A 12,156-nucleotide genomic window follows, 5' to 3' on the forward strand; every position below is an offset into this window, starting at 1 on the left:
GAGTGGACATGTCCTGATTTTAAACTCAGTGTTACCTGATCCAGGAGTGTCTGATGATGATGGACAGCTCATGATCATGTACTCAGTGTCTTCCACTGGAAACACAACAAACACATCCATCAGCAAACCTAAGAAGTGCAACTGAATATGATCATTTTATCAGTTAAACTGCTTTCTAGATCTTACACTCCAACCGCCACTTCAACTTAACTGCACACATTACAATTCTCTTCAGGACTTTGACTGAAATGTTCTATATTTAGCAAACAAATGGCCAATTTGACTTCTTTCAGTCACTCTGAAAGCCTTCAATTGAAGATATTGTCAAAATTCTTTAGTAGTGTTTATCATTCTTCCTGATACTACTACTGTAACAAGAGGCGCGTTCACACCGCAGTACTTTTCCCACTTTAGTTCCGATATAGTTCCGAAATGTTGCGTTCACACCAAAAAAATCCGGAACTAAAATTAGTTCATGAGAACCTTTTCACCCCCTTTCCGTCCCTGCTAGAGAGCAGGGACTTTCATGGGAGAAATGTTTTCCTATTTCTGATTGGCTGGGCGGATTGCAAACCACGCCCCGTAAAACTCCCAAAAAGTTTTGTGAAGCCACCATTTTATTATCCTCGCATTAGCATTATTAGCATTAGCCCAGCGCACAAACGCAGAGAGACTAACTTATGGCAACTTCTACTGAAGCCAGTCCCCAACTCCGGGGACTTCTGGCCGGGGACTTCGGGTGGCAGTATACGCCGTGAAGTGGTTTGCGGCCTGCCAGTAAACCCAAAGCAGAAGAAGAAGAAGGCTTCATTTGCCTAATCTTCCCCAAGGGACTTATTCCGGTGTGAACCATAGGGTGTGAACCATAGGGTGTGAACCGTGTGAACGCGATCTGAACTAAAGAGTTCTCATGAACCTTTGTGGGAAAAGTACTGCGGTGTGAAAGCGCCTTATGTAGTTTTGAGTAGAAGTAGTAGTAGTAGTGGTAATAATAGTATTAGTAGCGGTAGTACTGATAGAAGGTTACTAGAATGGGAACCGGCACTGCGGCCATTTTTGGAGGATGGCGTTGATAGCAGCGGCAAAATACCTTAATTTCTATAAGCTTTCACCAGATATCCTTCAGCTATTTTTCATCACATACACTGAACAAAAATATAAACGCAACACTTTTGTTTTTGCTCCCATTTTTCATGAGATGAACTCAAAGATCTAAAACATTTTCTATACACAAAATAACCATTTCTCTCAAATATTGTTCACAAATCTGAAAAAATCTGTGATAGTGAGCACTTCTCCTTTGCCGAGATAATCCATCCCACCTCACAGGTGTGGCATATCAAGATGCTGATTAGACAGCATGATTATTGCACAGGTGTGCCTTAGGCTGGCCACAATAAAAGGCCACTCTGAAACGTGCATTTTTGCTTTATTGGGGGGGTCCGAAAACCAGTCAGTATCTGGTGTGAGGGGTAGGGTAGGGTTAGGGTTAGGGTTAGGGTAATGTTGTGAATCGAGTGGCCCATGATGGTGGAGCGGTTATGGTATGGGCAGGCGTATGTTATGGACGACGAACACAGGCCACTCATTTCACAACATCATGATGATGATATCACATTTCCACTCCCTATAGCTAGCAGTGGTAGTATCAGTAATATCATTATTACCTGGAGTGTCATTTGTGTGCAGCTTAGACAGCAGCTCTGAGATGTCTTTCTTTTGAGTCTGAGCGGCGTAACTCAGTTTCTCTGAGTCCAGAGCAGACAGGAAGGACGGCAGGTCCCAGATCAGCTTGGCCAGCACTGAAGACAGATGAGCAGGCAAGTAGAAAGACAGGGAGGACAGACAGACAGGTGAACAGAGGGACACAAAGACTCTACAGCTGTCAGACTGGCCTCATGAACAAGGTCAAATCTACAGTGAGATAACAGAAAATCACCCCCAAATATTTTCACAGACGTTACCTCTGAGTCATCCTTTAACTGTTGACATACTGTAGAAGCAGGGCAATGAGTCATGTTTGATTACATTAACACTATCTCTCCCTTTTAAACAAACTCTCTTTACATTTGTCTGAGGAAACCTTTGTGTTTAAATAGTAAAAGTAAAATGCATCACTATAAAGTAGATCTCAGTAAATTAATGAACCAGAAATGTCATGTATCCAACATATTTACATTTCATGACATGTCATTTGTTAGAAGCTTTTATCCAAAGCGACTTACATACTCAATACTGTGGACAATCCCCACAGGAGCAATTTGGGGTGAAGTGTCCCAGGGACACAACGACATGCTGACTGCAGTGGGGATTGAACCAGTGCTCCCCTGATCCGAAGATCACACACCAATCCACTGAGCCACAGCCTCCCTTGTTAGTACACTAAATGGTTCTCCGTGTTTCTCTTGTTTCATAATATTCACACAACAGGAATGGATGGAAACAAGATTAAATTAGCATTTTTTCTTGTGCTAACTTGTGAAAATATTGTTAAAACTTGCTACATTTTGGCAAAGACTTAACTAAATTCTTTCCGTCTTTCTTTCTTTCCTTTTTTTCTTTTCTTTCTTACGTAGCTTGTCTAGCTTGTCATGTTAACATACAATGATAACACTTTCACATTTAGCATATTTTTGAATCCTTTAGCAAATACAATTGATGTGCTATCATATACTTAAATATGAGCATGTCACAATTAGCATCGTTGCATCTCAACATGCTAACTGCTTGTAGGGCAAGTTGCTTTTTTTAAGGTGAATTTTCAGAAAAACATGCTTGTGCTTCATCTTTAATTTCCCAGTTTTACAATGTAAACTACACATAATTATGTTATTGCTAACATTCAAGTTAACATGGCTATTTATTTTTAAAACAACATACAGTAGGCTACATTGCAGTAAAAAAAAATGTATTAAAAAAATGAATCTGCAATAATATTACGTTTAGATAAAAAATATTAGCTTCAACTTCATATTATTGCTTTCGACTAACCTAATACATTATATACTATATATGTATTTGTTGTTCTTTTATTTTATTTTCTCTTCACTATATCTGTAAAGTGTCTTTGAGCACCTGTAAAAGCGCTAACAAATTAAATCTATTATTATTATTATTATTATTAATACAGTTATGTGACATTTGTTGACATGATACATTTAATTAAAGTCAACGGTTCAGTTTTTTCAGTGTAGTTGTAAGGTAAGCTACCAATTTGGCCCTGCGGATGGTGTGACCCCATTGCATGACGGTCTCTAGTGTTCTTTTTAAAATAAAAACAATCAGTCAGTCAATTCATCAGATAAAGGTTTCTGTTCTCACAATGACTTTCCTGAGCCATACACAGCAGACTCTGGTGGGGGCTCCCTTCAGTTTGTCGTCAGCAGGTTGATAAAACATGAAACGTGTCATGAAGTCAGTCTGTGTTCATGTGATGAATGAAGCTGTTGTTCCTCTCTCACTGAATGAATACTGACTTTGTGTGTAAGCTTCAGAAGAGCAAAGAGCTGCAATCTTTGAAGGCAGTGATGTAAGACGCCTCTCAGTTCACATTATCCACTACAGATAAAAATACAATCTGTGTTTACCCAACATTTGACTCTCCTAGGGTACTTTAGTACACAAATAAATCATATGTTTTTCCCAGTATTTATGATAATAATGTGATCCTGTTTGTTTGCTTAGTTCATGTGTTATTTACTGTATTTAGATGTAGGTAAGTCAACATATATAAGTATAAAAGTGGTATATTTAGATGTGAAAATAATTTTAAAATGTAAAAAAGCCCTTATTTGAAAACACATCAGGAAACTGTGTTAAGTAAAATTGAAGAAAGTAGTTTTCCACTATCTTTATCCAAACATTTTTGAATTAAATGTCAATTAGTGTGTTGTTATTTTCTATTCTTGTACTGTGTGATGCTAGGACTGAGGGGACATAAAGGCCCCACATAGCAACGATGCCACACCCCGCTAACTGCACATATATTTTGTGTTCAACTTTGTAAGTGTTACTTAATTTACGTTAATAACTCAGATTTTCTTCCTGTGCAGAATTTTGATTTGAATTAAAACACTGTTGGATGACAGAGTGGTGCAATGAGGATGCATTTTTGTAGGCCGACCCGGAAGTTAGCACTGCTAGCGTTCAATTAACAAAAAGCATCAAGATTTTTTAAATTTGATATTGGAATATTGAAGAAAACAAGATCTTTGACAAACACACATGATACATACACATTTAGTTCAGCTGGATAATCTTCACATGTTAGCACCACTTTCTGAAGCGTAAATGCAATCAGCTAACAACAAGCTAACTTTAGGCCATAAACAAACATAATCACTGTCACATGACCTCACGTCACTGATGCTAAGCTAAAGGCGGCTAATGTTCAGCGTGCTGACCTTTAGTAATCTCATTTTGTTGAGATGCTGGTGACAATTGCTACTGATGCTTCTGCAGTGCTAAATCTCAGCCTAGCATTGTCCAAAAACAAAAGCTACCATTAGGCTATAAAGTAACTACATCACGGTCACATGACTTCACTTCACCACCGCTAAGCTAAAGGAGGCTAATGTTGGGCTATAAAGTAACTACATCACGGTCACATGACTTCACTTCACCACCGCTAAGCTAAAGGCGGCTAATGTTTGGTGTGATGATGTGTAGTAGTCTCATTTAGTCACTTGTTAGCAACTGGTGTTTTTAAGAAAAAAAAAAAAGCTTCAGACATTCTAATGACGTATTTTATGTCGTAGAACAAAACGTGAAAATCTCTAAAGCTAGTGTTAAGCACAGATCTTATTTCAGGCTTCTAACCAAAAACACGTTAAAAAAATTGTGACTTATAGAAAAGGGAACTGGAACTGCTTTCAGGAACAGAAAACTTAATTTCTTGAGATTTTTGTCCTAACATTAAGGTGTAGAAGTGTGAAACACACAAGCCAATGTCTCCTTTAGGCAGTACAGTTTAGGTTATTTATTCTGTTAATGAGTGAATGAAACCCTGACCTGTCTGCACCTGTTGAGGTAACGTTTCCCACCACAAATACTTCAATGTTCTGGCCTTCAAATGTTAGCTGATGTGACAGATATACACACTGATAAGCTGCTGCTAATGTTTAACATAAAATAAAGACTATGTGTTGGTCCATGTTTGTTAGTTACGCATTGTTCAACATCATTTAAGAACTCAAGCTAACTGTACGATCATTTATAAAGGTTGTCGGCAGTGAATAATGTGAAACCTTAAAGACACTATGTTTATCCGTTGAACATATCTACTGATATTCTTACTGTAAACACGTACTGTATTACTTGCAGAACCTGTACTGCAGGGGTGTCAAACTCAATTTCAACTCGGGCCACATGGTTGCTCTCAAAGGGCCAGTTTTATATATAAGACTTTATAAAAATACATATATAAATAAGAAGTCTAGGGAAAACAATTGCAAGTGTTTTCAGTGAGAATGTCACGAAATGATTTAAAAAGAAAAGCCAAATTCTGGAAAAAAAAGTCAAAAGAAATGAAATGCTGAAAAAAAAGAGTCAGATTCTAAGAAAAAATATTATATTTTGAAGAATAAAAGTCAAATTCTGAGAAAAACTTCAAATTTGAGATGCATTATGGGACATGTAGTTTATGGGCAACGTGCTTCTGTAAAGCGGCACGTAACCATATAGTAAACATATTATATTCTTTGCAAGCTCTTGTGGGCCACATACAATGAAGTCACGGGCCGGATTTGGCCCCCGGGCCTTGAGTTTGACACCCCTGCTGTACTGCCTCCGTGACCACTATAACTGCTTATGGGACCAGACACTCATCAGCCAAGGACTGCTACACAACTTAAAAATAGAAAATAGAAACTTCTCAATGACCAATCCCACTTGAGATCCACTAGAGCAGGGGTGGCCAACCCGCGGCTCTCGAGCCGCATGCGGCTCTTTGCCTAGTTTCATGCGGCTCTTCAGTTCATATCGAATTGTATATGTGTGAGTTTGGGGGAGAGACACTGACTCCTGACTAGTGTTGCACGGTGTACCGATACTTGAAAGGTACCGCGATACCCTGCCGTTAAAAACGTTACTATTCCTCCGTTTCATTAGTATCGGTACTTTAAGAATGACGGGGAAAAGTACTCCGGTGAGAAAGCGCCGTTTAATAAGAGCCGTGTGTGTTCAGCGCTCTGCTTCCACTCCCTGCACTGCAGCCGTGCCTGCAGTCCCGCCCCTCTCAAGCACGCTCAAGTGCCTCCCCTCTCTCGTGCACGCGCTAGCTGGCAGAGCACGTGAGAAAACGAGAAGCATGGCTGCATGTGGGAGTGCAGCTGCCGCTGCGCCTCGGCTTGTTGACAAAAAAGACGCCAGAAGTGACATTTGGAAGTATTTTAGCTATATCTCTGACAGTGAGAGCAAGCCTACGGACACCACGAGGCCTGTCTGTAAGAAATGTATTCATTTGATTTAATACGAATTCTTGTCATTTCTTTTATTTATTGTTCTCATTGTTTAAAAGTGTGTGTTATGGTTCTGGTGTGAAATAAAGCACAATAATTACATTTAAGACTGTTTCCCTTTTTTTAAGAAAAGTATCGAAAAATAATCGGAATCGCAATTCTTGACTTGGTATCGAAACCAAAATGTTGGTATCGTGACAACACTAGCTAGCTACTCCTGACAGTTAAACCTGATATTTAGTAGGTCTGTTAAGTATTGAATGCTGATCATTCTGACGTAATTTGGCCGGTCAAAGTTGTTTGGGCTCGGATAAAATCGCTCCGTTACTTTCGTCCCGTGTTACTTTCGTCCCGGCTCTCCCTACGTGTGTATGTGTGGTGTCAGGTGTCAGTATGAGAGGATGACAGCGCGTCTAATTTTGATGTGGCCCAAGAGCCAATCACAATAATACCTGTGATGCAGTGAACCAATCACCTTTGAGGGGGGGGAAAACCTATCGTTGATTAAACACTATCCAGTGTTTCCCCTACCATTGTCTTGGAGGGGCGCTGCGCCCCGCCAACGGAGCCCCGTGCCCCCCCTGAAATTCAAGGTGTTTAAAAAATATATATAATTTTTTTTTTTTTTTAATATATATATAGCACCAAATTGCAAATAATCTATAACTACTGTCACTTTTAACATTGAACATGTGCTCTTTTATTAAATAAACTAAACACTTTCATTTTAAGTTGTGAGTTTAGTGTTTTTGACCCTAAGAAACACTGATGCATTAATCAATAACAATAATCCACAGCTCCTCTCTGCTCCAGAGGATTTAAAAAATATATATCCCAATGCCACAAAAACGCATCAGTGACGTGGTTGAAATCTTGTCTCCAGAAAACAAAAAACTGAAACAAGCGGTATCAGTGACTGTGTGTTTGATGTGGCTCTTTGCAGTAACATAGAAAAAATGTGGCTCTTAACCTCTGACTGGTTGGCCACCCCTGCACTAGAGCATATGAAAGAAAAATATCAAAGACCCCAGAACTTCCTTTAATGACCAGGAAGTTTATGTAATTGATCTCTAGAACCTCCTTCCTCCTGAAAGACCTCTAAACCTGTTTACAGCAACTACAACTACTACCACATAGCGCTTTTGTCCGAGCACTTTCTTTTCAATGAGAATGCCCATTGTTTCACATAAAAAAACGTGTCATTTTTGTTTGCGCCTCGTCATTTTTGTGTGGCCTCTCTTAGCATTTTGACAATATTTCACCTTAATAGATGAGCGGCAGTGACGTCAATGTAGAAGGTGGAGAGGAAGCTTGTTTTTGGCCGTGTCTTTCTGAAAGAAACTATCAAGAAACAGACAGAAAAGGCCGTTTGTTTGAGCGGGCTGACACCAAGTGTTGCTGCTGTTGAGTGTTGCACTTTAGATCATCCACCTCACTCTATGGCTCTCTTTGAGTGGTGACAAGCCCATCCATTCAAAGTGTGATGGCAAGCATCTTCCAGTTGGTGTTAATGGTGAAAAACAAGTCAAACAAGTATATCAAGTAGACCAAATGAACACATAAAAGGCAAGGGGCGAAGCTTATGTCTTTTAAAGTTGTGATATGTGAATTCACAAAGCAACCTGCCAGCGGTCTGACGCTGTATGGACACAGGGCCTTAGGGACCTCTGAAATATAACTATTAAAGACAATACATGTTTAAATGTTGATCAACTATATAACTTTCTTCCATAGTAAATGATTGACTTAAATCAGATCCAGTTGTAACCCCTGAGAATGTGAGCATCTTTACTGTTTGCAAAGTTTAATAATGATTTATGTTTTGTTGTCAAAAATCTAAGTGTAGTGAATGAATCTGAAAGGTTTGGCAAAGCCTGAATTATCATCAGTAGGATTAGGAAATGTCAAATATGCAGAGAGAAAACAGAAGCTTTTGTGTTTGAGCTCCATTCAGAGGGACAGAGTTAGTCCATTCAGCCTCTGAGTGAGTGGGAGACAGGGGTTAAAGGTTTCTGATTAACGTCTCTCTGCTGATTTAAGGATCCGACAGATCTGCTTATCAGCCCGCTGCTGTTTTAAACACGGAGCTGCACATACCTCACACACCTACAACACACCCACAACACACCAGCAACAGTACAGCAACAAGACATCATCCACAACAACAGAAAGACCGTAGGAAGAAAAAAGTGACGGAATAAAGAGTTTGTGTTTCTGAGCGCAGCTTATCTGACCATCAACATCACTTCCTGTCTCTGGCTTTGATGCTGCAGAACACACACATGCATACACATGCACACAGGCACATACAGTGAATAACAGTCACTGCCGATTTGAATGAAAGTTAGATGATGCTGTTTTGGTGGGGAAAAAATCAAAAGCACACAACAAATAAACAATATCAAAATAGTCAGCAACCAGAAACAACTAATGATTAAGAAAGCATCGGCCTCTCACACTGAAAAAACTGAAACGTTCACTTTGATTAAATGTTTCATGTCAACAGATTTCACATAACTGTATTAGGTTAGTGGAAAGCAATACTATTAAGCTGAACCTAAAACAAATTTAAAATTAAACGTTAAATTATTGCTTTCAACTCACCTAATGCAGTTATGAGAAATGTGTTGACATACAGTAATACATTTAATTAAAGTCAATGTTTCAGTCTATATTGACTGTATTAATGAAAAGACTAACAAATAAAGTAATAACTATAAGCGCTGACATACAAATTAACCAACTAACTGATGTTCTAACAAACAAATTGACAAACAAACACACACACAAAGTTTGTTCAACCTACCTTTGTCAAGAAATAATATACACAGAAAGTTTCATTCCAAGAACGAATACAAGTTTAGTTTGCCCAAATAACAAGAAGCACATTTCTTCTCTTACTATTGGTATAAATATGACATACTGTATTTTGCTTAAGATACTTGTATTTAAAAATGCGAAATATATTATTCTGGATAATCCGGATAATAATGTTTTAAGTGTTAAGTAAAGCTCCCATGTCATGGCCATTTCTACTGATCATAATTCCATTGTTGAGGTCTAGAATAGATTTACATTGTTCAATGTTCCAAACTCACATTGGTTTCTCACAGCATCTCTGTATAGTATGTGTATTCACTCTCTGTCCTACACGCCTTGTTGGAGCTCCTGCCCCCCACCTCCCTCCCTGTGAGCCCAGTGTGCTATCAGCGAGACAGCGTGAAACTCATCCTGAGCACACAAACACTCACAGCCGAAGTAAAAACAATAAGTGTGGCTTGATATTGAGTAAGAAAAAGGTTTGTAACGCTGTGAAAATGGGTCTCTCTGCGATCCCAACTCGTCTATTACCAGCGTTCTGGGAGCTCTATGCAAGTCAATGGGACTCCCTGTTAGTTAGCCAAGGGATCCTGGTGTGTGAGGTGTTCCAAGGATTGGTCCATTTGGGCCAATCCGGTCATTTGTTGTTGATTTGGGTGTTCACACGTCACAGAACCCAGGAAGCAAACAATGAGGCGTTCTGGGGCAGCACAGACAGGTCTTCTCTGTGTTAGAGTTTTACTCGCTAGGGTGTACTTTGAGGGTTTGTGACTGCAGACCGTTTACATGCAGAAAAAGCTACATAACACACAAGGGGACGGGTAATAACCGGAAAAGCATGACATGGGACCTTTAAGTAATTGTAGAATCAAAGTTTCAAGCTCAGATTTGTGTCTTTCTGGCCAACAGAGTTGATCCTGAAACCGGCTGAAGTTAAGAAGTTTTAAAAAAGAGTTTGTTTGTGTTGCGGGGTGTGGAGCAGCTTTCTCTTTCATCCTCTGGTTGGTAAAAATAGAAAAACAGGAGTTCAGAAACTATGACATTACTGAGCTGCTGGGTTGTCCTGCGCTGCAGTACAAGAGAAACTGTAGCAGTTCTAAAACCCCAAGACTTACTACCAGAAAATACAGCAGTAACCAAGAATCAGCATTTGATTATTGTACTGTAACCTTGTGTAAGGTTAGAGTAAAACAAAGAATAGCTCCTTTCAAGCCTGCTGAATGGCTGTTGAATGTGACGCTTCACGATCATCTGATGTGGAGTTCACATATCTCAACTTGACCACCATGCAGGGCCGGCCCTCAGCATAGGCAGTATAGGCGAATGCTAAGGGCGCATCAACCCATAGGGGGCGCCGGAAAAAAAAAAAGAAAAAAAAAAGTTAGAAATAAAAAAAATTATTTTTTATTTCATAACACAATTTCCCGATTTTGGATCAACAAAGTACATCTTATTATCTTATACTAACAGAACTACGCCTATATTGCGTACAGCGCCCATAAACTATGGCACACCCCCCCCCCCAAAATCAAGTTGAACCGCCCCAGCGCCAGTAAAAACCAGAGGTTTATGTGAAATAGTTCTTTTTTTGAAATAATGGTTTTAGTGGGCAATTATAGGTTTTAATTTTGTATTTTTGTTAATTTAAAATAAATCAAACTCCCAAAAAACGTACACAGCTTCTGTGTGCTTTTATTAACATTGGAATTTACTGTGTAAGCGGCCGCGGGGGGGGGGGGGGGGGGGGGAGAGCTTTAGAGAGCTCTCTCCTGAAAGACTGAGAGGCTATGATAACCTCAGCTCAGTGAGGTAAAGGCTCACCTTTATATGATCATTATAGTTATGAAAAAATAAGAGAGAGAAAATATCCATAAAGAAAAAGAAAATCTGTTTACAGTTCTGTTTCATCTGGTGTTGAGAGATGTATCCATAGATCTCTTAATGTTGCTCTCAAAGTGCACCAGATTGATGCTTTTAACTTCAATATTTAAAAAAAAACTCTTACCGGAGGTGCATGCCCCCGGACCCCCCTAGAGGAGGTGAGGTCCCCCCCCACTTAAAATCATGTTCACATGGATAGGAAACTAAATACAGTTGCACACATCTTGTGTCAATAGCTTTGTTTTGGTGGTCATGCCACAAACCGCGCACGTGCGAATCATAGTGAGTGTCTGCATTTTGGGGGGGGCGCCAGCTAAAATCTTGCCTAGGGCGGCAAATTGGTCAGGGCCGGCCCTGCCACCATGTCATTATTCAAAGGTACCACTATTAGCCGAATTTCCCCAAAGTATAAAAAATGAGACATGAATGAATGCTTGTGTGTGAATATGATATAATATGCTGATTCTTTAGTCACACCTACACCATGCAGAAGAAGAAGACACCAGGCGAGGGGATTTCAAGAGCTTCAGCCAAAGCTAAACGATGGACAACCGTGTAGAAAACATGATGAAAGTATGATCATTCTATTAGATTCATTTCAACCCTATCCCAAATACAATCAGGCTGAATAAGGACAGACAATACTACCGAATCAGACCCAAGTTGGAATAAACTGCAATAATCCTCATAAGCACAGGAAGTCATTCAACTAAAAGTAACTGCAGGAGTCAGTCAGAGGCTAAATTGTGGGTCTGAGTCTAAACAGTCTATTAGTGCTGTCTCCTGAGGGCAGCAGGGAGGAAGTGAGGATGATGAAGGAGCACAGACGGGTGTTCCCCATTGTTGAGCTGCTGTAGTTAGCATACCACCACCATACCACACTTTGGACCAATTTTGTTAGGATCTGTCTGTGTTGTAGTTTTGTATGTCTGGTTATGGGTATTTTCATCCTTGTATATTGTCTGGTCCTTCTTCCTGTGTTTTTCCTCCCGTCGTT

General features: G+C 39.7%; 1 protein-coding gene across 2 annotated transcripts in view; it reads right to left on the minus strand.

Moving 5' to 3' along the window:
* si:dkey-220o5.5 (actin filament-associated protein 1-like 2) overlaps positions 1 to 12,156 on the minus strand; it is a 49,256-nt gene that overhangs the window by 32,388 nt on the left and 4,712 nt on the right. Inside the window, exons 2-4 of one of the 2 annotated variants that reach the window (XM_034199321.1) lie at positions 7,721 to 7,799; positions 1,668 to 1,802; positions 36 to 95 (exon numbers count right to left, since the gene is read on the minus strand). In XM_034199321.1, the coding sequence (XP_034055212.1) occupies positions 36 to 78 (43 nt within the window). In that variant the 5' untranslated portion in view covers positions 79 to 95; positions 1,668 to 1,802; positions 7,721 to 7,799. The remainder of the gene's footprint in view (positions 1 to 35; positions 96 to 1,667; positions 1,803 to 7,720; positions 7,800 to 12,156) is intronic. The other variant, XM_034199320.1, reaches the window with a different exon arrangement.

This window comes from Gymnodraco acuticeps, unplaced genomic scaffold (assembly GCF_902827175.1).
Source record: "Gymnodraco acuticeps unplaced genomic scaffold, fGymAcu1.1, whole genome shotgun sequence".
Classification (NCBI taxonomy): Eukaryota; Metazoa; Chordata; class Actinopteri; order Perciformes; family Bathydraconidae; genus Gymnodraco; species Gymnodraco acuticeps.